This window comes from Excalfactoria chinensis, chromosome 9, assembly GCF_039878825.1.
Source record: "Excalfactoria chinensis isolate bCotChi1 chromosome 9, bCotChi1.hap2, whole genome shotgun sequence".
In the NCBI taxonomy this organism is placed as follows: domain Eukaryota; kingdom Metazoa; phylum Chordata; class Aves; order Galliformes; family Phasianidae; genus Excalfactoria; species Excalfactoria chinensis.
Window position 1 is genome coordinate 19356354 of NC_092833.1, and position 24683 is coordinate 19381036.

The window sequence follows — 24683 nt, forward strand, 5'->3', positions numbered from 1 at the left end:
CAAGGTAACATCCCACAACCATAGCTTTCACCTGGGCCCCACCTGGAAGCCCGGCACAGCTTTGCTCTGCCCCCAGGGAGCCCCGGGGCTTCCACCCACTGCTCACAGCCCATTGAGATCTTTCCAGCCCAAGCAGAGGGGAGCGGCTGACCCTGGGGACAAAACAGTTACATCCATCACACAGGCAGCAGGAACAGAGCAAAGGGCCACGCAGCTGCTCTGCTACACACTACGAGGTCACTTAGCAGCCATGCAGCCAGAAAGCCTTTTCTCCCTGCTGCAGGACTGTCACTCAGACTGCATGAATCAGAGCAGGGTTCAAGCCTGCAACCCCTGGCTCTCACCACTTCCTTCCTCAGCTGCAAGCTGGAGCAAAAATGCAAGGCAATTTTGTTAAGGTCTCTGAAGATGTCACCATATTTCACTGAGAAAGACTCAGTGACCTTTAGGGACTGTTAACTCAGGTCAGCACGCCCTGGCTGTGCGCAGGATGGGAGCACTGTAGCGAAGCAGCAGCACTGCACACCTTCTGCAAGCATGAAAGAAGAGTCTGCCAGGGCAATGTGTATTTGAGGGTGCCCTGGGTAGTGCACTGCAAGACAGAGGTTAAGTCATCTGCTGAACGTTTGTTAACACTGCCGTACACCATTTACAAATGTTACTTTAACATAAACAGCAGTATTTCCCCACATTCCTAATAAGAGATAATAATAGCTTCTTGTTTAGCAAACATTTCAGTGGATTTTGTGCTTGGTTTCAATGCCTCTCAGTAAATGTATGAACAGAATAGGGAGGGAGGAAGGCAGGTGATTAAGGTAAATAAAATAAGATAAATTTTAAAAGGCAAAACAAAACAAAACTGCAGAAAGAAGAAAGAAAACAGTCATAAAGAGGAGATTTATCACCTGTCCTAAGAATAAATCTCTGGGCCTCAGAGCATGCCCAGAGCAAACGTGACGCAGCCTTGTGAACTCCAGCAAAGAACACTCCCTTTAACAAAAACAGAAGCCATCAGGGCAGCCAGCCTTACAGAAGAGGTCACGGCCAGGCCTGGGAACTGCTTAAGAAAAGAAAACACCCGCCCCTATCTTCAGCTCACTGCCTTGCTAAATGCACAAACGTGTCTCTTTTGAACCCAACTCAAAGCTGATCTCCGTGGAAGGACTTCTGAGCACACCAAAATAGCTCGGGCCAGCTGCAGCACTGACATTTGGGGCATGGCAGGCAGAGCAGCAAGGCACGGTCAGCAGCTCCTCAGCTCTGCTCTCCGAAGCACACGAAGCACACGCTGACAGCAGAGCAGGACATCATCGCAAGGAAGTGACCGGCTGCCGGCTGGAAGGAACACACCAATGAGCACGGCAGGGCAGCACAGGAGGCTTCACTGTGAGCAGTAAGTAACGACCTGCTGCCATTCATGCAGCATTTACGGTGCTTTATGTTACAAGGCGATTGCAAAGGCTGTGTTCTGTGCTTCTATGTAACTGCCAAAAAGCTGAAAATACTGCCAGGTGGAAGATGCCTTCAGGACAGATTTCTGTACGTTATCAATGCTTCTCACATTTTTGTTAAACTTCTAAACAAATATCACTTCTTTTTTTTTCAATTGGCAATGGAAAAATCATTCAGGTGTAATATAAACCAGAAACAAACCAACCCTTTAAAACACAAAGGAACCGTAAATAAATACAGGAGATGAAGGCGGTCCCTGTCAGTGCGGGGCACTGCACGGAGCGGAGCTGCTGTGTGCAGGGAGGGAGCGTGGGGCACCACTGCAGGAAGCAGCCACGCATCTCCTCAGCAACCACTTCTATTTTTATTGAGCTGGTGTCTTTGGCCATAGCAATAAAGCAACTGCCAAACAATACCTGCAAAACCTGAGGAAAACAGCATCCCATGGCAGGGGGGTTGAAACTAGATGATCATTTATGGTCCTTTTCAATCCAAGCCATTCTATGATTCTGCTGTGATCCCAGGGCTTCTTGTGGAACAGAATCATTGAGGCAAACCATGCTGCTCACAAACCAAGCAAAGCTGGAATGGGAAGTTTTAGAAGCAGCGCTTGTTCATTCCTTTGCTAAACTACTCCTTTGGTCTTAACTAACATAGGGATCCCTGCTGCTAGACTCACCAGCCTGTATCACCAGGGAGCAATGCAGGTGCTGATCTTTCAGTGCTAAAAGGTTGAGTTTTTAGGACAGTCTTGTCCAAAAACTGGAGACAAAAGCAGAATGAAAATTTCAAATTCCTGTTAGGAAAATGAGGCTGTCAGATTCCACACAGCACAGGGACCCTCGCACAAGAAGACATGAAGCAGTTCCTGGTTCCACCCTTGAGGTGTCCTTGTTCTGCAACCAAACGAGCTCATGCTGCCCTCCAGAGAGCTTGCTAATGTAATGACAAAGAAAACGATCTTATCTACAACTGCTCCTCACACCCACTGGCTCTCCTCAATGGCTTTGTCCTTCAGAACACCAGAAATTAATCACAAAGGAGAAAACGTCACACACAGTCCAACAGCCTGTACCAATTTTGGTCAGGAGAACCTGTTGTTACTGCATGCACCAAGCAGTGCCCCACAGGGCACACCACCTCCAAGCACAGCAAAGGGCTGCAGACAGACACAGCACGTCCAGGCAGTGCTGCCCATGGCAGGGCAGATCCTTGCAGTGCCTGCACAGCTGTCAGTGATGCTAAGCAGGGCAGTGGCAGCTGCACGGGGCCTGACGTGAGATGCTCACAGGAGGAAACGGTGGGCAGCACCCACAGCAGACAGGTCCAGGCCCAGGCACATCATCTTATAAGAGCCCTGGAGGGCTTTCTGACCAGGAGATGGTCCGGGCCCAGCATCTGGTTTCATTCATCCCACATTCAGTAAGTCAGTAGCTTGTAAAGAAAGTTGAACACCAGGACAAAACACCTCCACCAATGACTGATTCTTACCTCCTCACTAGAATATTCCAAATCTTGCTTTTTTGGACCAAAAGGGAGAAGCACAGCTACTATGGACAGAGCAGGATGCCTGCTCTCCCCATGATGAGCTCAGCTGCCAGACAGACCCACTCTATTCTGCACCATCCTGCAGAGGTCCCAGAAGTGAGGAAGGCACTGAGACCCTGTGAAAACCACTGCCACACTCAGGAGAGCCCCCTTCTTTGAGCCAGGCCCGATAATACCATGCAGGCTGCTATCGCTGCTTACTACCTTTTGCTACAGAAGCCCTAGTGAAGTTTCTCTGCCACTCTGTGCCAAGCACTGCACTCACATGGCCAGGCTCTGCTCCCAGGGCCACACACAGACTCCACTGCAGAGCACACCTCCATAAGGGCTCTTCTGCCAGTGCTGTCTCAAAACACCAGAGATCAGCTTGGCATGTTCTCCCTCACTGATAAATGCCATTTAGCAACTCAAAAAAGAGTTCTGGAGAAAATGACCACTGCTGATCATTTCTGACCCAGCAGCTGCATTGCGTATCTATCAAACAGCTGTATTAATTTCCATAAATAGCTAAAAATATCCACTCAGTACTGCAGAATACATTCAAGACAAAAAAAAAAAACCCGCTCCATTTGGAGACAGGGCCTGTCAGAGAGAGCTGGGTGCCCAACCAGGTGAGAAAAAGCACAGGTAACTTTTATCAGGAATACCAACAGTGAGATGCAAGCAGCAGAGCCAGAAGCCTCGAGCAGCATGCATGCAGTGCTGGTCCAGGGCAAACACAGCTCTCTCACCCTGGCTCTGTCCCTGAGCAATGCTGAGGGCTTGCTGACAGCTTGGAGGCGGTGCACTGCCTCTGCAAGGAGCAGCACTGTGATGACAGCTCTGACCACTGTGCTCTGCTGCCCAACAGATCGCCCTGCTGGAGGACAGGCCCTGTGCTAACGATGGAAGGTTCTCGAGACCCCTAACACCTTCACTAGAAGCACCGCAGCAGTCCAATCCAGAAAGGTAAGGGCCTGCCACAGGTATGGGAAGGTTTAAGTGTCTGTCTTGGACTTTGGCTTCCTTCTCAGGCACAGGCAGCTCATAAATTTGCTGCCATCAGAAGAGACATCTTCTGTGTCTAGGGTTTCCTCCATGCCACTAGAAACAACATACAGAGTTATAACAGCCGCATCTCTGACCACACTATCCTGAAATAATCCTTTGTAGTATGATATCTTAGCATGAGAACTACTTTGTGGACTTCCCAAGCCATTTAATACCTGCTGCTGCCAGGCCCAAGCACCAAACCTCACACGTATATCATTTACGCAAACCCAGCAGGTGAGGAATAACTCAGACACACCACATGGGGAGAGAAGGTCCTGCTCAGACAGCCCTGCAGCATGGACAGGACACACACACAGCAGACAGCAGTGGGAACAGCTTTCAGACAGTAGGTTACCACCCTAGATAAGACTGCCATTTGTTGGTGGTGCTCTCCCCCTGACTGAGGATACATGGGAGAAGCAGAAGTCTTTCTCCTTCTGGCAGTACCACCCCAAACCTTACCTGTGATTAACTCTCAATCCCACTCATCTGGTGGCTCTATTCTAACAGCCATTCACCACACCATCTTCAGCCTTTAAAAATTCAGGCATACAGAAAAGAGAGCCTTAATGACTCGAGAAAAGCCTGAAGACAGGACTGCAGTGCTGCCTGTGGGAAGACATCAAGCAGAGCTGAACTGCAGCTCTGGGCACTCCTGTTCATTATTCCACTTATCAAAGCAAGTTCCAAAACAGACACAAAGTTTGTCAGCCTTCACACTGTCCTCCAGAGACACAAAGAAAACAAAATACAGAGGGAAACAATTTTACCCATGTGAAATAAAAGTTTCCATTTCCAGTTACTTCTAGGTTGAATTGGGGTTCTGATCTGCTACACAGAAGCATCAGCTATTAGCTCTGAATTGCAGCAGTAAGGAAATGGTTCCTCTTCCAACAAACAGGATATTTCTCTCCCCACTCTGCAGCACACATTTCCCAGTTGCCCAGGTTTTCACGTGTCCACAAAGCAGCAGTATATACCTGCACCTGATCAGGCTTCCCTACAGAGGGTAATCCACCCCAACAAAGCTGCCAAAGAAAAGCAGACAGCAGTTGTGATTTCTTGGAGCCTCTGTGGGGATCCTCTAAAATTTAAGTCTGAATGACTTGGGAGGGCAGCTCTCGCTTCTGACTCATGCTAATATAGACACTCCTGTATGTTGTGTTATTAAATCCTTAAAGCAAACTGTGCTAGCTGCACAGAAGGCTCTCCAAGAAAGCATCAGCAAACACTGGCATCTATTAGTTATTCACATGCTTCACTAACAGGAGCATATTTACAATGACCATATATAAAACACTTGTACAAGGAACTTTTACATCTGTCATATGTTTCCTGGTAAATCAGTGCTAAGATACACACGGATTGTTCAGGGTTAACGAGGTGCACCTACAGTCACTGAACACTGTGGCACATGGGCTCACACACACTGAGAAGCACAAGACAGGACTTGAGCAAAATAGATGGACCCAAATCTAGAAGAAGTGACAGAAGCTCAGAGCAGCATTGTGCCCCCAAATATCATCAACACTGGGATGGCACTGCCTGGAAGGCACTTACTGTGCTGGAAACAAGAACAACGTAGCTTCTGAGAAGTATACCAAGCTCACTTTGAAATAAGATTAGAAATCCTACACTAATTAATGGAAGGCACAGTACTGTTTTATCTTACTGAGATCATATTTCCTCTGCTTCTAGGAACAAAGACACTGTAAGATGTTCAACTCCAGCACAAACTCCTCGGGAAGCAGCTGCAGTAACAGCACAGTAATAACAAAGACAGTCATTCCCCTCATCTACTGCTTGATTTTCGTGGTAGGGTTGCTGCTGAACGGCGTGGCAGCATGGATCTTCCTGTGCATCTCCAGCGAGAAGAGTTTTATCGTCTATCTCAAAAACATCGTTGTTGCTGATCTCCTCATGAGTCTGACATTTCCTTTCAAAATTCTTGCCGACTCAGAAATCGCGCCCCCGCAGCTCAACACGTTTGTGTGCAGATACTCTGCTGTCGTTTTTTATGCAAACATGTACATCGGAATAACATTTTTTGGCCTCATAGGTTTTGACAGGTACTACAAAATCGTGAAGCCTTTATTCACCTCCTTCGTTCACACGGCTCACTACAGTAAGGTCATCTCTGTCATCATATGGGTACTGATTATGTTCATAACACTTCCAAATATGATTTTAACTAATGAAATCTCTAAAGCAAATTATTCCAGAAAATGCATCGGTCTTAAAAGCGAGCTCGGCAAACAGTGGCACAAGGTGTCCAGTTATATATGTACAGGGATTTTCTGGGTTGTTTTCCTCCTACTCATCATCTTTTACACTTCAATCTCAAAAAAAATATACAGCTCCTACAAGAAATTCAGAAGGAACTCAGACATCGCCAAGAGAAAAACCAGCCGCAATATATTCACCATCATGTTCGTGTTTGTCCTTTGCTTTGTGCCGTACCACTTCTGCCGAATCCCGTACACCCTGAGCCAGACCAGCTCGCAGTTCAACTGCCACTCACAGAGAGCTCTGTTCCACGCCAAGGAGTTCACCCTGCTCTTATCTGCTGCCAATGTGTGCCTCGATCCCATTATTTATTTTTTCCTCTGCCAACCTTTTAGAGAAAGGCTGTATCAAAAACTGCACCTCAAGCTGAAAACGTCAGGTGAGGCTGACATTACTAAATCGAGGAGATCAAACACACTTCAGGAAAGCGTGAACATTCTGTAAGTTCATGTCTGTAGAACAACGCGTGCTTGAAAGTTACCCCAGAACGCAAACACTGGCATTGCAGAAAGAAATGGAACAGATGATGACCAGCAATAAACCAGAAAATGTTTCAACCACAAAATACCAAGCAGTGTTTCTATAAAAAGCCTATTGTGTGCTGTCAGTGTATTTACTACATGGTATTTCAGCTGATGCTGCGACTGCACTGTGGTGCAATGTGAACTATCTGGATCTCAGAAAAGAGAAGAATAACTGGAGCAAAACATTCTGCAGCTCCAGGCCACGGTTCTGAAAGAATCATCCAACATCCCAGCCCTGGAACTGCCCTCGTTTCCCATGAAGCCAGGCAGGACACACCTGAGGAGCAGCAGGGAAGCCCAAAGGAACAACAGATCATCCCAGCACAACCCAAGCAAAGCCCTTGAGGCAACACAGTAAGGTCAGCTGGGCCTCTCTGGCTCAGCCTCTGCCACAGAGAGCGCTCTGTGCATTCACCAACTCAGACAGCAGAGCCTTCAATGAAGTGCTCTATTCCAACAACTGCCAAAGAAAGAGAAGGAGATATCGATGATAGGTGGATATATCAGGGGGTGATCAAATCCTCAAAGATCTGCACAAAGCCTGAAAAGAAATACCAGACCGTGGTGAAACTTATTAAAATATTTTGGCCTTCTTAAGCAAAATGATCTACAAATACAGGGAATTAAACAACACGACTATTCAACATCCTAAGGCATCAAGAAGTCAGAGAACTTCTAACATGCAACATTCAGCATAAGAAAATGCTTAAAGAGGGATCCTTCCACAGGCTGGTGAGCCCTGTTCCACATTGCTCAGGGCTTTTTGACATAACGTGGCGTAAACCACACTCGTGCAGGCCCTCTGCTGCTGCAGGAGGTAAGAACAGTTCAGGAGCCGTGTAGGAACTGGGCGGTCATGGATTTAAATCCACAAAGAATGGCCTGATAGTGCCAAAAGCATAAGAAAACCATGGTAAAACACGACTGTGTGTAGAAAAGTAACAGCTGAAACACCAGCCTTCCACGTGCAACTGTAATCTTCTTGCAGTGATACTTTTCAGGGCAGCCTTTTTATTTTGTAATCATCACAAAGGAAAACAGCACCAGCGCATAAAGTATCCACAAAAGCTTTCAGGTGATGACTCTGGAAGCTCTTATTTTGCATAACAGTGAAGTTATAGGAACAGAAATAACATCTGTTACCTTTCTGCCACCCCATGTTACTTTAATCCAAACAGGGAATGTGTGAGGGTGATACTTTGCTTAAATACACAGTCTTTGTAAGCTTTCCAAGGCCTCTTGGTCTGACATCGTTGATCTGCAGTTAACGGTCCTCCACCCCCACCGGCCACCATGAGCTCCCTGACTCAACAAAGCTTTGCAGGCTCTTTCTTTCAAGCAAGAGAAACAATCCAGAGGGGAAGGGAATCTTTTGGTTTGTGGGTAACTATTTGTAATTGACGGTAAAAACATTCGGTTCCCTATATGAGATGGGTTTTATTTGCCTACATAAATCTAAATAATTGCATCTGTCAAAATACGGTGGCATACAGTGATGAAATCCATGTCTGCAATACATACTTGTATAACTTCTTTATTACTTTGCAAGCTTTGGGAAAAACACAAAACCTACTGATACTGAAGAACCATCCCTGTATCCTACCAGTTTACTGACACCACAAGGACAAAAATCTACATACGGCAACTCAGGTGAAAGCACGCTGATGCCATGCGGTGTTCCCAAAGCAACACTGAATCCCAAGCTTCTGAAGAGCTTCAATTAAAAACAAACAAACAACAAAACCAACTCTCTCCAGTAACTTCAGTAGTCAGAAAACAATTTGAGACCACTGACCCTACAGCAGTCTGGAACACAGGAGCCACAAGTCTCAACTAACTCCAGTATCCAGCCAAGCCTCCGCTCCACATTGCCAACCTCGCTCTTAACTGCTGTATAAACCAGGATGGAAAGGTATGAGGCCAATCTCTTTCCTGTGCTGCTAAGTAAATTCTGTGTCACTTTCCCCAGCACACCATGTCTCAGGTAACCCTCAGCTCCTCGGACAGCCAACTCCTGTATCCCAGTAGGAACCAGCTCTTGCCCTGTCCATCTGTCACTTGGAGGAACTTCCCTAACGTTGTTGCAGTGAAATTTATGAGTAACTGAGACTAAACCAGGTTCTTATTTGAGGGCTAATGCTCAGCAAATGGAAATCCTTCCTCCACTATTTCAGGAGAAAAAGTTCATTACACAACCTTCTCAACACACAAAAATCCTACCTGTGCCAAAACCAGCAGCATGGCTCATAGAGGTTAATTGCGCAAGAAGCCATCCCCAAAAATGATTGATCTCTATTGCAAACAAGAGCACCTCAAGTAGCGAGCCTCCTCCCACAGCTACCAGCTGTAAGCCAAGCACAGCAGGGAAGGCCTATAATGTCCCTGACAGAAGGCTCTGAGGGGCCCAGGGTTGTTTCACCACCTGCATGGTGCTCCTGTGCCCTGCCAGCTGAGCTCTGCCAGCACACCCGGGGCCCCGCTGGAGCTCACACCACATCACAGCGTGGGACCCATCGGGAAGGGCCAGGAACGCACACACTGCTGGGCAGATTTCCTCTCCCTGTGCATGTAAATAGAAATACCAGCAATTCTTCATCACCAACAGCTGTTTCTGCACAGAACTTGCAGCAACCCTCATGCTAAGCACACTTGCATTTTTCACTTACGATGCAGACCTATTATAATGGGGTATAACTTTTTAATCTGTCAATGAAAGCCATGAAAATCTTCAACAGCATGCAGTGGATCTGCTTGTTTGTATGTGCTTGGGCACAGAGCATGTGATTGGGGTGCGGGATGGGCCGGATACCACACAGATCAGATCGCTCCCCAAGGATGAGCCCCAGCACTCACCTCATGGCTGTGCACAGGAAGAGAGAGAAAATCCCTCGGGACTGATTTGCATCATCTGCTCATCACTGTGCCTCAGAAAGGCTCTGCCTGCCTCTCTGAGTCGAAAAGCTGAGAGAAAACTGAGTGCTTGCAAGTGACTTTTTGAGGGTTTTTTCTGCCACCCAGCCACAGCACTGCCCTCACATTGTGCCCCTGTCACAATGCCCCACAGCTCCAGGGCCCAGAGCAAACCAGCCCACTGCCACCTGGGGCAGCCCTCAGCCCTTCTCCCCTTCCAGCCTCTCTCCATCCCACTCTGCACAGTGGAGCTGGCCCCACACAGAAAAACAGACTGAATCCTGCATTTCAACTTACTTTTTAAGTGGTACCATGAAGATCAGCCTTGCACAATGAGCACAACAGCACAGCATCAGCCCACATCTGCTCAAAACTGAACAAAGGAGCACTCCAGATTAAGAAGCTTTGCAAGCATCTCAACAAATATGGTCTGAACTTTCAGCTTATGACTAAGACTAAAACCAGACATTCTCAACTTGGTTTTTCATGCAGCTATGGTGCAAAATCAGTAAACTTCTGAGGATTCTCAGCTAACAGGGAACTAACAAGTTGGGTTTCAGCGCTGCTGTTTCAGTACTGCCTGACAAGCCTTTAAAGGTTTAGAGTTTTAACTCCTAATAGAAGTACCCCCCAGCCATCCTCGCTGGACTCCACCATCACTGTGCTGTGCTCAGCACCTGTTCATGGTGCAGCCTCAGCATCCCCTGCCTGCACTGCAGGAAGGGAACAACCACAGCACCAGTGGGCAGCTCCACATCACCTCTTCAGATAACTTCCACGTGCCTTGGCTGCTTGAATGCTGGTTTTATTTGCGTCAGTCGGAGCATTTAAAAACCACAGACATTTTAAAAAAAAAACAAACAAAAAAAAAAAAAACAGAAGAGGCAGCAAGGGGAAAATCTGCTCTCACACTATGAGGAAACACACTGAGAGACACCGAATGCTAACAGACTGCTGCACCGGACTCCTCACAGGGCCCTAAGACAGGTACGTGCTGTCAGTCTTTGTCTGCTCCCCTCTGCCTACTGCTATGCAAACCCAGGGCTTGAAGTTCAGCCTTGCAGAGTGCTGGCACAGCAGGCCCAGGAGCCCAGCAGGGCAGCTGTTGGCAGCACCCAGCACAGCATCCATGTGTTGGGACCAGACAGCACTGCTGCGTGCAGGAGGACATCAGCCCTGAGCTGGGCAGCATTGCCTATGCCCAAACCCACTGTGAGCGGGTACATCTTCAGGACAGCAAAGGCCACCTAGAAAGGCACTGTGAGGATCTGCAGTCAGTTTTAGTTACTGAAACGCAAGTTATGTTCATCGAGATATGTGATTTACAGCAGAAAGCAAACGTGCAAATGCAGCACTTCACTTGTGCATTAGACAATTGGAGTAACATAGATACAAAAACTGATGTAGAGTTCGGGTATTTGAGACATCAAGGTGTCCCTCATCCTCAGGAACGCTAGTATACGTCCTGTGCAGCTGGCGCTGCTGCAGTCCATCAGTGTAGTGAACAAAAAAGTGTGGTCACTGAGTGGCAGATTTAGTCAAAATAGCACAATTTCTACTTTTCTTCCCTCTAACCTCTAGGGAAGCCTAAAAACAAGACAAACAAAATTATTTTACTGCTGCTTTTTCCAAAACATGTTCTTTTTTGTTGTTGTTTTGGTTTTTTGGTTTTTGTTTTTAAAGGCTCCATTTAAATCAGCAGTTTGCTTATCCTGTTCAGGTAGAAAGGGACAGCAAAAACACAGAACTGAGAAGAACAGCCCAGCCATCCGGCTGATGGATTGCATGTCAGCTTGACAGGGCATTAACCTCAAAACTTCTAATATCCTTTCCTAAAGCAACAAACATTACCCTTTATTTTTAAATGTCATTTCAACTGTCCTGAAGTTACAAAGCTTCAGTGTGACCACCGTGAACCAGATGCTTCACTTCTAGCAGTTTCAAAGCTTTCCTGGGTTTGGTTTTTTTCTGAGCCTAGAATGCAGTCTGAAAGACTGCTCTTGTGGAAACACTTCTGAGAAGAAGTCTGTGTGCTTCCAAGAACAAATCCTCTGCATTTCCAAACATTTCCAACAGGAGAACAAAGCTCTCTCCAACATTTGTGAAGCAGCATGAGAAAAATACATATTTTGTCCTGATCGCGTCTTTTCATGAACTCACACAAACAAAACTCCCCGAGAACAATGAACGTTGCTCAGGAAGGTTGATGTCTTCTCGGCTGTTTTTCACAGGTTCTTGATCCCTCCAGCCAGCAAAACAAAGTGCACAAGAAGTTCACAATGCCAAACAATGCTTCACAATGCTACATCAAAACAGAACTGGAACCTTTCACCTACTTTTACTACTTGATCTTTCTTATGGGTTTTCTGGGGAGTTGCTTTGCGCTGTGGGCATTCACGCAGAAAGATGAAGAGCAGAAGTGTATGAGCATCTACTTAACCAACCTTCTCACTGCGGACTTCTTGCTGACTTTGGCATTGCCAGTAAAGATAATAGTTGACCTCGGTGTTGCACCCTGGAAACTGCAGATATTTCACTGCCAAGTAACAGCCTGCCTCATCTACCTGAACATGTATTTATCAATTATATTCCTGGGATTTGTAAGCATGGATCGTTACCTTCAGCTAATGCACAGCTCGAAGATCTATCGCATTCAGGAGCCTAGATTTGCCAAGATTTTGTCTGCAGTTGTATGGACAATGCTTCTCCTGATAACAGTGCCTAACATGGCAATTCCAATAAAAACAATTGAGGAAAGACCTAATGCAAGGTGCATCGATTTCAAAACAAAGTTTGGGAGAGACTGGCACGTGTTTACTAACTTCGTGTGCACGGCAATATTCCTCAACTTTTCAGCTATGATACTCATTTCCAATTTCCTTGTTGTCAGACAGCTCTACCAAAACAAATACAGCGAGAGTTACAGAAACGTGAAGAAGGCCCTGGTGAGCATCCTGCTGCTAACAGCAGCCTACCTGCTGTGCTTCCTTCCCTACCACGTCGTTCGCATCCCCTACACTCTGAGCCAGAGCGATGCCATAACCAGCTGCTCTGTGAAGCAAACTCTCTTTCACGCAAAAGAATCTACCTTGCTCTTTGCAATATCAAACCTCTGCTTTGACCCGATTCTGTATTATCGTCTTTCCAAAGTATTCAGACTGAAAGTCACCGAGGCTTTCATAGCATCCAAACAGGGAAAGGTTTCCACAGAAGAAGAGGCACAGCAGTGGGTACAAAGACACTGATTCTAAACTACATGGAAAGTGTGTGCAAATACACAACCTAAACAGCCGTTGTGCAACTGGAAACATGGCTACTACCATCAACATCACCACTGGACGGAAAAGGACAAACTCACATCACCATGCCAGCTACAGAAGGCCTGAACAAGCAAAGCACTCAGTGTTGCTGTTCAGAAATACTCTGCAGTGCACCAGTGACAACCTAAGAGCAGCCAGCAATAATTTAGAACAAAATTTGTTGAGAGACACCCAAATATGCACTCTTATTATTTATGGTAAACACTTCGGGCTCTCCCTGAGTGAAATACTGCATTCTTTCTAGATTTGTTTTCAAGTAGCAGTTCATCACCTGCAAAGCCTCCTACAGACACAATTAATCCAAAAGCATTTTAAAGGGCATTATTTAATCCAGAAAGCAATGTTAAGCTGCACTGATTAAAAACTATTGTATCTGCTTACATCTCACCTGTAATTCCCATAAATAAACCTTCTGTTCTTGTCAAGTTCCACCACCCTCCCTTGATGCTACTGCACTGAACTTAAAAACAACCAGCAACGCGTAAGTACAGGAAATTCAAGGCAATTATAAAATGAAAATAAAGAGTAAGCAGAAGTTCTCACTGTGTGGTCTTGGCTGGTATTTATAAACATTTATAAAGCAGTAACTAAGAGTCTTCATATATATATTTTAATTACTTATTTATTTTTACAGACACCTCCAAAAATAATGCATTTTTAGAATAGATGGCAATCAAAGTGAAAAACCAATTTGCTCAGGCAAAGTCAGACTTCCTGGACTAACCCCATCTGACCAAAAATTCTGCAGAAGCAAAAACCAGCTAAACTTACATGGTTCAAAATACACATCAAACTTCAAGCAAGCATTCAAAACCAGCCTGAAAAGAAACAGCTCATTCAATATTCTCATAAAAACAAATCACCTGTAGTAATGCAGAAAGAAAACTAAAGCAAGAGAGATGGGAGATATCACATCATACACTCCGCTGACACTTCCTGTACTGGTAGGATTCAATACTGCTTAGCAATTACCGTTGTTGTTTCAAAACAATTTGAGTAGACACACTCCACTTCCCAGCCCACTCAGTTCTGGGGCCTTTTTTGTCCAGTGCTGCAGCAAACATGTAATAGGATTAAATAAACAGAAGCCAACCAAGTAAGGGTTTGGGATCTGGAACGTTACTCACAGAGCTTTCTGCAGTTCCAAAGAGCTCCCAGATCAACAGAAGCAGCCAAAAATCCACTCTACAAACAAGAGGAAGTGGGAGGAAGGAAACAGCACCATTCCATCCATCACACTCCAGAACTACTTCTTTCAGATATTTCAGTATTCATCCACTTATCCAACTACTACATCAGATTTTCTATTTAGCAAACTTCCATTGAACCCTGAAATATGGTGTTTGCAATGTAGTACCATCTCCCTTCTCCACTAAGCTAGCATAAATCATTCTGGCTCAGACACTTTTCAGCTAACATGACTCCCTTTGGTAAGATGAAGCTGCCTGCAAGCTGTACATCCTGCAGCACACAGCAGGTGCCCTCAGCAGAAGCTGCACCCTGAGAGCTGATTGAGAGCCCTCAGACGAAGCCAGTTCTGCTCCCTGCACACAGTGAACACTTCTTCCTTTAAGTGTTTTTATTTGCCCTCACAACAGCCAACACTGCTCCGTGCCCAACCAGAATTCACTCACCAGAGGTATTGGGAAATGCGTTGCGTACTGCAGATGACGAAGGAGGTCATAGTTGGATGGAAAAATCACTTCTCTGAGTCCTTCCCTCTTGACTGACTTCTCACTGGCAACTGAAATTCTTCTGTCTAAAGAAGAGTTCATGTTCTCACAGGACTCCCCAGGCATCGGAGAAAAAATCTAAGTCATGTAAAACAAATGTTTAAGATAAGTGTAACCTCTAACTTCTTCAGTTCCAGAACTCCAAAGGTAAGGTTACTTTATAAACATCTGAGATTGTTTTCAGAGATAGACAAAACAAGCGCAATAGTAATCTATGCTGAAATGTAAGCAGCCACATATACACGTTACATCCCTAAGTGAATCTCATTGTTATTAGGCAGGTTTTAGACTAGAAGTGTTCTGTCAGGGAAGGGAAAAAAAAACAAACCAAACATTACAGGTCAGAGCAATTTCCACACACAGACAGTTGGGACAGAGAAATTGCAATGAGATAACCCAGAGGGGATACAATGAGACGGGTGAAGTGGGAGGGGATGGAGGACAAAAGGCACTGCAGCAGGCATGGTATGCATGAAACCATCTCTATGGCAGATGCCAGGCACACACAGAGTGCATCCAGTGTCCAGCAAGTGGCTCTGCATCAGCTCATCTGGGCACAGGGGTCCATGAGAAGCAGAACAGGAACAAAGGAAGAAAGAAGAGATTCAAGAGCAATCCAGAATCAGGCTAATCAGGATGAAAAACAGACTTGGAAGACAGAGCAAAAGCAGAGCAGTCATCTCAAAAACGAATGGTATCAATTTGGTGCCCTTAGTGTTAAATGAGTAAACCTGCATATTTATCAGTGCTTAACTAGACCGTATAACACCCTGAACATGCTGAAGGGCAGAAGGAAGGGAAGGAGCATCAGTTTGCATTGGCGTGCACATGGATAACAAGGAGCTGCACAGAAAAGCCATGTGTTGTCTCCCAGTGCAGATGCACAGAACAGAGGCAATGCACAGGCAGAACACAGCAGGCACTGGGCCAGCAGACACCAGCTTTTGATGGAAGCAGCCAGGCTGCATGAGGGGCACAGAGACATTCCTGGTGATGACAGCAGGCAGCAAACACAGGCACCAAAGGCATGCAGAAAACCAAAAGTTAAACCTACTGGAAATTCAGAACCAAAGTCTGCCTTAAAGTCACCCTTGTCTACATCATCAAAGATACTAGTGGGTCCTGAGTCAGTGCCCATGTGTTCCATAATACTATGATCCTAAGAATCATCAGGGAGAAAAACAAGCATCAGTCACACTGTATAGATGACCTATTTAACTGGACCCGGGTAAACCCAAGCATTTCACCTACTTAAGAAATAAGAAAAAAGCAGTGATGGTCAGAAGCTTTCACATACTGACTTCTAATGCACAGGAGTACTTCTCAAGCCTAAATCTATAAAACAGTAGAAAAGAGGAGGAGATGAAGGGGGAAACAAAGGTTTACAGCATATCCCCACAAGTAGTTCTGCTTCTAGGGACACCTACAGAACAGGACTCTTGCACTCACAGGTTTACTTGCTATTTTGTTGTGCCATGACAGGAAGTTTGTGAACAGCCCCTCCATTCTGGGGCAAGTTTAGCCCTGAGACCTATGTAAGATTTACAGAAGGAATGAAAAGTAAAGATGAGAGAAGCTTGAGCCGTGTCTCATCATGGAAGTCCAAACGTGGCCCAGAACATGCAGCTTAAAGGTGCCTTCCTTTTTCACTCATTTTAACAAAGGTGAAGTAATGCACATCTGATGGAAGAGTGAGGACTGCACACAAACTGTGTGCATTGGAGTCACGAGGATTTGCTTTACGACCCACATTTGGACAGACATTTGTGGCTGTTCAGCACACAGAGAGCTCCTGACCACTGCAAGCTGCTGAGCAGAGCACAGCAGCTTCCTCCAGGCTCTTCCTGTGTAAAGCTCTCCTCCTCCTCATTAAAGTTTACCTGCACATAAGTTTCTTCACTGCTAAATGCAGAAGCCAACTTTATTCCTTTTTGTTTGTTTGGAGTTATTTAGCTCAGCAGGGGACTGGCAGCTCAGTATATTTGTGCCAAAATGGCAACACTTAGGTGACACACAAACACATAGCCAACAGATCACCTCCAGTCTTCCCAGAGATAGAAAGACAGACAGAGAGAGAGATTAAAAATGAGTTAAAAAGAAAACTCATATCTGAAATATTGTTACTTTGGTGAAAACCCACACTGTACAAAATCAGTTAGTGAAGGTGGGAGAAACAATGTGAAGCATTACCTCCATTTTCACATCATGATCCTTAGAATATTGTTCATCCGCAGTTTCCCCATTAGGTGAACGTGGTCTCGTAGTTGCAGTGATCGACAAGTCTCCACGTGATATTAAAGTGCACATGTATGCATCATGGGAGAACACATCGTGTCGAGTGAATTCAGAAAACAGCAGCACCAAATTCACAAATTCTGTCTTCTCACGGTCACTGTTTGGGTCAGCTGTCCAAAAACCAAGAAAACAGGACTGTATCTCCAGCATAGAAAGATCTGGCTCTTAGCCACCCGACAGGCAAAGCCCAGCAAGTTCACGTGTTAAAGGTTGAGAGGCCTGACAAAAACATCTTGGGTGTCCTGGACAGATTTACCTTTGCCTCCACAGAAAGAACCACTTCCCACCTACTGGCACACAAGCAGCGTGGATTTGCTTTGCTGTCAGCTGAAGGCACGTGCCAGAGCTCCAACAGCAGCGGATGCCAGAGCATCCCACCCCATCCATGCCCATTTGTCAGCAGCTGAGGGCGAGGTGCCAGTGGTTCAAAGGCAAATTAAATTAAAATAGGGTGAGGGAATCCATGTGTGCAGAAAAATAAAGTTGATTGTGAAGCTCTGGATTAAGACAGGCGGCTCAGGCCTTTTACTCCAAACTTCTATTCCAAGGGTAATTTTCACTGTCTTTCCTACAATGCTTTTATATTTTTAATAGAAAAGCTTTTGAAATATTTTCAAGGAATTCATTCTGTGTACTTCAGTTTATCCAATAAGACTTACCACAAACACCAGGAAAGAGCACATTAGAAACTGCCTGTTATTTCGCCCATGAAAAACAAAACACTACATATTTTTGTTAATTAAGTTCTCATTTATCCTGGCTATATTTAATTTGACTTCTTCTGTAACAAAGGAAGGTTTGCAATAATGCAGTTAACAGCAAACAGCTGTATACCACAACTTTACCCGGCAACAAAACCTCCAGCTATAGAACCACCAAATCCAAATCACCAGCATACACTTAGAAGTCAGTTATGCAGCACAGGTTCAAATTAATTCAATACATAACACATTTTTTATTTAGAATCTTCATCTGCTGTCAAACAAATTCAGAGATAAGTAGTTAGAACTACTTCAGTGCCCTCCCCCCAACACAGAAAACAAAGATGTTCTTTCAGTTCTGACCCTAACACACTTTCTGCCCCTATTTTTGAAACTCCTACTACCCTGCAGTACAGAAGTTGTAATGCTGAGCCCATGAATACAGCAGTTCTAACCCAAACCTCCCCTGCCCTGAGCTGCCCAGCAAGCCGCTGTGCAGGCAGGCACAACGAAGGCATCGCAAAACCAACCTGCACACCAAGTGCTGAGCCCTCAGCCAAAACACAGTCCTGCTTTTCAGGCTTACAGACACGGAAGCCTCAGTATCCCTCAACAAAATCAGTTCTGTCATCAAAAATTCCAGCTCCACTCCAGCAATCAGGTTTGCTGCACACACCTGAGCTCCCCTGGGCTGACCCTGCCTTCCCACCAGGTGCTCAATCACTGCTTCAGGCACTGACTCAGCATTTCCACCACAGCTTGTCAAAAAGGTGAGCATTTGATGTTAGCTACACATATGGTGCAAGAAATTCCCCCAGACCTTGTAAGATCTCAACAGAAATAAGTATTGCTTCTTCCAACTTCCCTTTTGTGAAAGGAAAAAGGGGGAAAAAATTTAAAAAAAAAAATAAAAAAATAATTAAAAAAAAAAAGGTCATGAAGAGCTTCCAACAAGGCAGGAAATAAAATAAGCACAAAAGAGATTGGAGCAGATCATCACAGAAACCCAAACACCTGCCACAACCAAACGGTAACTCCAGCAGCCAGGAGCACACCCGTTGTTTCTGGCCTGCTTGGAGTGAGTTAATACTCACACAGCGAGGGAGCCTGTGTGTCCAAAAACCTCAGCAGGACATTCTGGAAAACAGGAAGACTGGAACTTGTCAAGGAGGCTGAAGACAGAGATTCCTTCTCGTCTAGGACTTCCGATTCACCACATCTCTGCAGAGTTAAATAAAGAAGCGTGCATCTATGCACACAGACAAGCAGTGTTCCAATACTTACATGTGAGGCAACTACAGTGGGATTGTTTCCCATCTCTTCACAACACCCAATCTCAATCCAGAATGCCTTTTTTTTTCCCATACTCAGTTTAGTTATTTCTGAGGCATTTTATTTGATCACTTTGGATGCCTTACTGAGGCGTGCCTCTTACACGCACCTTCTGCAGTGATATGCTTTCACATAAAAGCAAACAAAATTAAGATCTAGAATTTCCAGGACCAAAGCAAAGGCAAAAAATAGCTCCTTTTGCTTGTGTATATGACAGCACAGCACCCACCGGGGCCAATGGCTCCTCTGGGGCAGCAGCAGCACAGTCACTGCTCTGCACACAGCATGGAGCTGAGTGCCATGGGGATACGGAAGGGGAGGTGTTGTCTCCTGCAGGATGGAGCATGGTCATTTACCACAACAGGCAGACTGAATTTTTCCATCAATGATGTCACTATAGTGTTTTACTACGTTTTCACTTGTAAAAAAAGAAGGCAGTTCTACAGAAAGTGAGATACAAACACACTGCAGTTTGGCCTCAAAATAAACACTGAGTCTGCAGCCATCCCAGAGCCCTCCAAGCAGGAGCACCGATCCACCCTGCACCCCACAGAGCTCCCTCATGGCAGCATCCCAGTGTATGGGGAAGCAGCTCACAGGCACAGATGTCACAGATGCCACCCAAACAAACAGATACCAAGGCAGTAACATAAACCACACTCAGCTGAGCTGTAAGTAGAAGACTTTTTATTTTAAACTTATCTAGGCTACCAAAACTGTAAATTAATGACAAAATGTCCAGTGCTCCAAGTGCAATCAAATGTACTTTGTTTTGCAAAGGGCAGAGCTTAAGGCAATCTTCCTTAGAAATACCCTTGCTTTTTTAGACATGCTGTTCTTGCTATTACAAAGAGACAGGACTTACTTCTGCCTCAATTTCCGCTTGCCTCTTCTCCAGGAGTTTGGCCACCACCATGGCCCGGTGCTTCCCAGACCGCTTGCAGCTCACAGCCCACTCACACAGCAGCATCACCACGGCCTCATCACTGGGGGCTGCCTGTGCAGAACAGAGACAGAACGGCATCTCATGTATATGGCCAGTAGGCTTAATTCTGAGCAAGGGCTTTCTGATGGATGGATAAAGCAAACAGGTTTTGTTCTTTGCTACTAGTGGATGCACATGGGTATTTCATTCATAGTATTTTCTAATTAAATATAATCTGGAAGCAAAAGAGAAAAATCACTATTTTCACACTGCTGATCATCAAATCTAAACTGTTGTAACATAATGATGCTTCACAAAAAAAGGGCAAAATAGGAAAAGCAAATGTTCCAGCCTCTTGAGCAGACCACGTTTCAGAGGGCTCAAACTACTGCCTGGAAGAGCTGCACTAAGACTGTGCTTTCACCCTTAGCATTTCAGGGGGACATGGGATGGGTCCAAGCGCTGCCCAATGTCCACGTTCTGCAGGGCAGATGTCAGGCAGAACTTGAGCAGCGCTGGTCAGGGGAACACAGCCCCTTCTTTGCCTCCAAACCTCACATCCTGGTGAGAGGAAACGCTGCATCAGACAGGGGAGCTCAACACAGCTGGCGGCACCTCATCCTGTGAGGTTTCACCACACGCACAACCCACTGCCCAAGCAAGCTCTGAATGAGGGGGTTTGGATGTTACTTATGCTCAGCCCTCAGTGGCCACAAACATCAGCGCCTGGGAACCAAACCTGCTGCTTTCAGGCACGGAAGCTGCGTGGTTGAAATCATCCCACTCAAACCCATTGCTCAGCCACTTGGGCCAATCTAACTACAACACAAAGTAGCTGCCACTTTCTGAAAGCCTTTCAGAGAAAACCGGAGGTGTTGCAGCACTGCCTACAAGCAGAGCAGGTCAGTGAAGAGCAAGAAAAGACTTCTTAGGATTTTTTCAGTTAATAAAATAAAACAAGCTCAAGTAGTAATGCTTAATACTTTCAGAACCCTCCTGTGTTACCATTTTTGAGATACTTGGAGATAGGAAGCCAAAAGTACTATTAAAACTGCTTTTTATAACTCAGAGCTCTTTTCCCACTGGTCCTCGCTTTTATTATTAACTCAATGCTGCTACCAAGGAACAAGTCTGACTTCTACTCCAGCTAATGCCACGGCTGAACAGTAGGCTGCACAACCTCTTTTTGGGACAGAGCAGGGAATGCCAGGCACAGAGCCCATTGCCCAGCACAAACCCCTACAACAAGAGGTTCCCCCACCTGCCTTTTCACACTGACTGCCTTAGGAGCTGAGGTGGGCAGGAACATTACGCTGGATTTTCTGAAACCATAAAGGGTGACAATACCTGCCCAGCCAGGCTTCAGATAACGGAGCGGTTCAAGCAGCTGAACTAATGCTAACCACTTTATTTAAAATATTGCAAGAATGCTCCAAATATGCTCCATTTTCTCAGTGTTTATGAAAATAGACTTTGCCTCAGACAGTTCCGTGCACTTTGTTTAGCACATCTCATCACTCCTCCCATCCTGAGTCCCAGCACACTCAGATTGGGTCCCTCAGGCAGCAACAGGCTGACTGCTGAATTCCTGCTGTCCTGAACCCAGCAGCACCACCAGCCCTCTGTTCCCACAGACACAGGGGGTGGGTTTTTTGTTTCAATTCCAGCTAAGTGATCTCAGAAAGACAAATATCAACTCCCAGCATCTGTTACAAGCCCTTTCGTGAGAACCAAGTTTAAAAACATAATTTCACTCTAAAATAAAAAACAACCCTCAACATTCTAAGAATTCAGCAGAACTGCAAATATAACATGGGACACGAGCCCTGAATGCACATTCAGAGACCTGAACTTAGAAAACAGCCCAAGTGCACGAATTTCCAGGAAGGTTCGAGATTTTCCATAGTGACGCCAAGAAATTCAGCACCATTTCTTAAAAATCAAGTGCCTTCTCTTTTCACCCATTACTTATTGCACAACAGCTAAAATACACTGCTATGGAGTGTCATTCACCAGCATCACTCCCACTGTATTCTGTAATTCTGTACGATCATATCTTATTACAACTCAGCATTCTCCTCCTCAGAGTAAATGATTACATCTTTAGAAGACTGGCAGTAAATTAACCAGACAGATCTCATAAAGGTGTTTGGTACCAGAGCTTCAAGAGGGCTGTTCAGGGGCCACAGCAGGCGTGTTTTCAAGGCAACCCAACCTCAGGTCATAAAGTAGCTAAAAGAAGGGGCAATAATGGCCAACAACTGACAGCAAGAACAGAACAGAGCAATCACTGTACTTTCAGAACACGCACAACCAATACTGCGCTTTGGAACAGGAAGAAACATTCTGGAAATACAATTGCAGTTGAAGTTAGAAAAGCCTTCTGAAATGCAGAAAGAAAGAAGGAAAGAGACACAAAAACAGAACAAATCTGACCACGGCATGAAATGACAAAGGGATTAAAGACGCAGTGCAGAAACCACACAAGTTATCCTTTCTTCCATGGAAGTGTGAAAAACAGCCTGAAAGGACCTAGGATCTTATTTCAGCCACACAATCAAAATTGTGATGATGAGAAGTGTATTATAAAATCTATCAGAGAAGCTAACCTTGCAACATAGACATACATAGTAATTTCACAGTGACATGACATGAAAATGCTGCTATGTACTGTGTAATTCAAGGACTGTTATGGCTTTGAGTTGGACCGCAGGGGATTAAACTTGAAAAAATGTGGAACCTCCATGCCCAAGAAAGGCCTGACCCAGAACAGATGACTCAAATTACTAACATTGCTGCTGCCATGAGAAGGCTGTATTTTCTCTCTCACAATCTAACACAGTGTGCTTGAAATACAAATCCAGTCCTGCCTTGTCTTTCACATCTACCTGCCAGTTCTGAGCTCCACATGCAGAAGTACTTCCGAAGAGATCCTACGTTCCCATCCTCAACGCACTTTTTTTGTCTCTGCAGTTATAACACTGACTAATAATTGTTGTGAAAACGTTTCCAAACAATGCAGAGCCTCAAACAATCAATACCAACCACTAAGAACATACCATCGCTAACAAAAAATGGGTATATTAAATAAAACACTTTGCCAAAAAAGCTTTCACAACAGCAACAAGCAGCTGTGACAGATTCACTCGTATTTTCCACCTTAAAATTTTACTTTATTAACGTGTTGTTAAGCTTCTTTTTTTTTCCCCAGACAATTTCCAAGCTAACTCAGAAATCCAGTGTTATACAAAGACCCAGCAGCACTGCCAGCTGAGCTGTGCAAAAGAGTAAAACGCTGAAGACTTCTAATAAAGATTGTTATGATCTCTGAACACTGATTTACAGCTTTCTGCAGCAGATGTAAAAGGCGTGGGTATTTTACCTAATTCAGGACAGTGCTCAAGAGACAAACCTCTGCAGAATTACAATGTAATAGCAAAGAGTGGCTTTTTCTAAGAAATGAAATGCGGAATAGTAAATGAGAAAAACAGTGTGAAAACACACAGCTTTTGGACCAGTTTCATACATATGCACATGCAGTTCTCACAAGCAAGAATAAAACCCAATGTCTACAGATTAGGCAGCGAGAAGAGAGTACAGTCATTACCTCTTGGTTATCTCTATTCTGGTTTGCCCAGAAAATCTTATGATAAAGTGTCTCCATTGAATTGCTGGAATCTGATCTGTCAAAACAGTGTCGATCCAACACTTCCAAGGTGTGCAGAACTCGGCTGATGGTCACCCCTAGATACAGCAGTCAGAGGGGGGAAGAAAAAGTTTAAATAAGACGACACTGTGGGATTTCAGGCATTACTGGACACCACAGTTATCAGCAGCAGGGGAGCAGAAGATCACATTTGATGTTTGTTTCATCATGAGGCAGCTGCTCAGACTCTCAATAGCCAGGCTGCCACGTACTTACTTATTTATTTTTGTCATGGTAAGGAAAGTTCCAGCACCCACTCCAAAGAGTAACTGCCTATTTTCCAACTTTTATGCTTCACGTGCAAATTTCCAGCCACAATCTCTGTCCTACTTACCCCTACCTAAGCTGAAAACAAACTGTTCCACACACATTTCTCACCTAGGTATCCAGCTATTCCAGGAGCCAGAAGTACCCAAGTCCTAATCTGAACTCTCAGCTTCTACTCAACATTTTCACATTAATGTTATTTCACTAGTCCAAGGACTGAGGTACAGGTAGAGGAATGCTCTGTTACTACAATGAATCACAGTGCAACAGGCTTATCCTCAAAGAAAAAGAACAAATGCTAACCCTAAGGCTCCCAACACTTCATTACATCTTGCCTTACCTGCAGTTGATTCTTGGCACTTGTCAAAAGACCACCGCACCTCCACAGCGCGACCTCTTTGTTTGATCTGCTGTTCTACTTCATAGATCTTTGCCCGAACCTGTAAATGAGGTAGCTACTAATTAGACAGCAGTAGGAAGTCTCCATTTTCATTTCAAGCTTGTGACACTTTCCTCAGTAGGAGCAAAGTATCTTGTGATGTACTACAACATTCCCTGTATTGGTAACAACAAACTAAAGCATGTTTGGTTCAAATGCTTTTGTCTGATAAGTTTCTTCTCGTACAATAAAACTTCTTTAACTTCGGTTCAA

At 45.0% G+C, this 24683-nt stretch overlaps 3 protein-coding genes across 10 annotated transcripts in view; 2 read left to right on the forward strand and 1 right to left on the reverse strand.

Moving 5' to 3' along the window:
* MED12L (mediator complex subunit 12L) overlaps positions 1–24683 on the reverse strand; it is a 98874-nt gene that overhangs the window by 61394 nt on the left and 12797 nt on the right. For 6 of the 8 annotated variants that reach the window (XR_011904622.1, XR_011904621.1, XM_072344012.1 and 3 more), the window contains exons 9-15: positions 24372–24471; positions 23666–23802; positions 19999–20130; positions 18896–19022; positions 16996–17210; positions 15860–15964; positions 14707–14883 (exon numbers count right to left, since the gene is read on the reverse strand). Coding sequence is in view for 6 of the 8 variants with exons in the window: in XM_072344012.1 (XP_072200113.1) it covers positions 14707–14883; positions 15860–15964; positions 16996–17210; positions 18896–19022; positions 19999–20130; positions 23666–23802; positions 24372–24471 (993 nt within the window). In the remaining 2 variants the exon portion in view is untranslated. The remainder of the gene's footprint in view (positions 1–14706; positions 14884–15859; positions 15965–16995; positions 17211–18895; positions 19023–19998; positions 20131–23665; positions 23803–24371; positions 24472–24683) is intronic. The other 2 variants (XM_072344017.1, XM_072344015.1) reach the window with 1 other exon arrangement.
* On the forward strand, positions 1026–6791 carry P2RY14 (purinergic receptor P2Y14). Its single transcript, XM_072344918.1, has 3 exons — positions 1026–1393; positions 3851–3948; positions 5731–6791. The coding sequence occupies exon 3, from the start codon at positions 5749–5751 to the stop codon at positions 6760–6762; it is 1014 nt and encodes a 337-aa protein (XP_072201019.1). The 5' UTR covers positions 1026–1393; positions 3851–3948; positions 5731–5748; the 3' UTR covers positions 6763–6791.
* On the forward strand, positions 10615–13552 carry GPR171 (G protein-coupled receptor 171). Its single transcript, XM_072344919.1, has 2 exons — positions 10615–10739; positions 11984–13552. Exon 2 carries the CDS (start codon positions 12032–12034, stop codon positions 12995–12997), a length of 966 nt encoding a protein of 321 aa, XP_072201020.1. The 5' UTR covers positions 10615–10739; positions 11984–12031; the 3' UTR covers positions 12998–13552.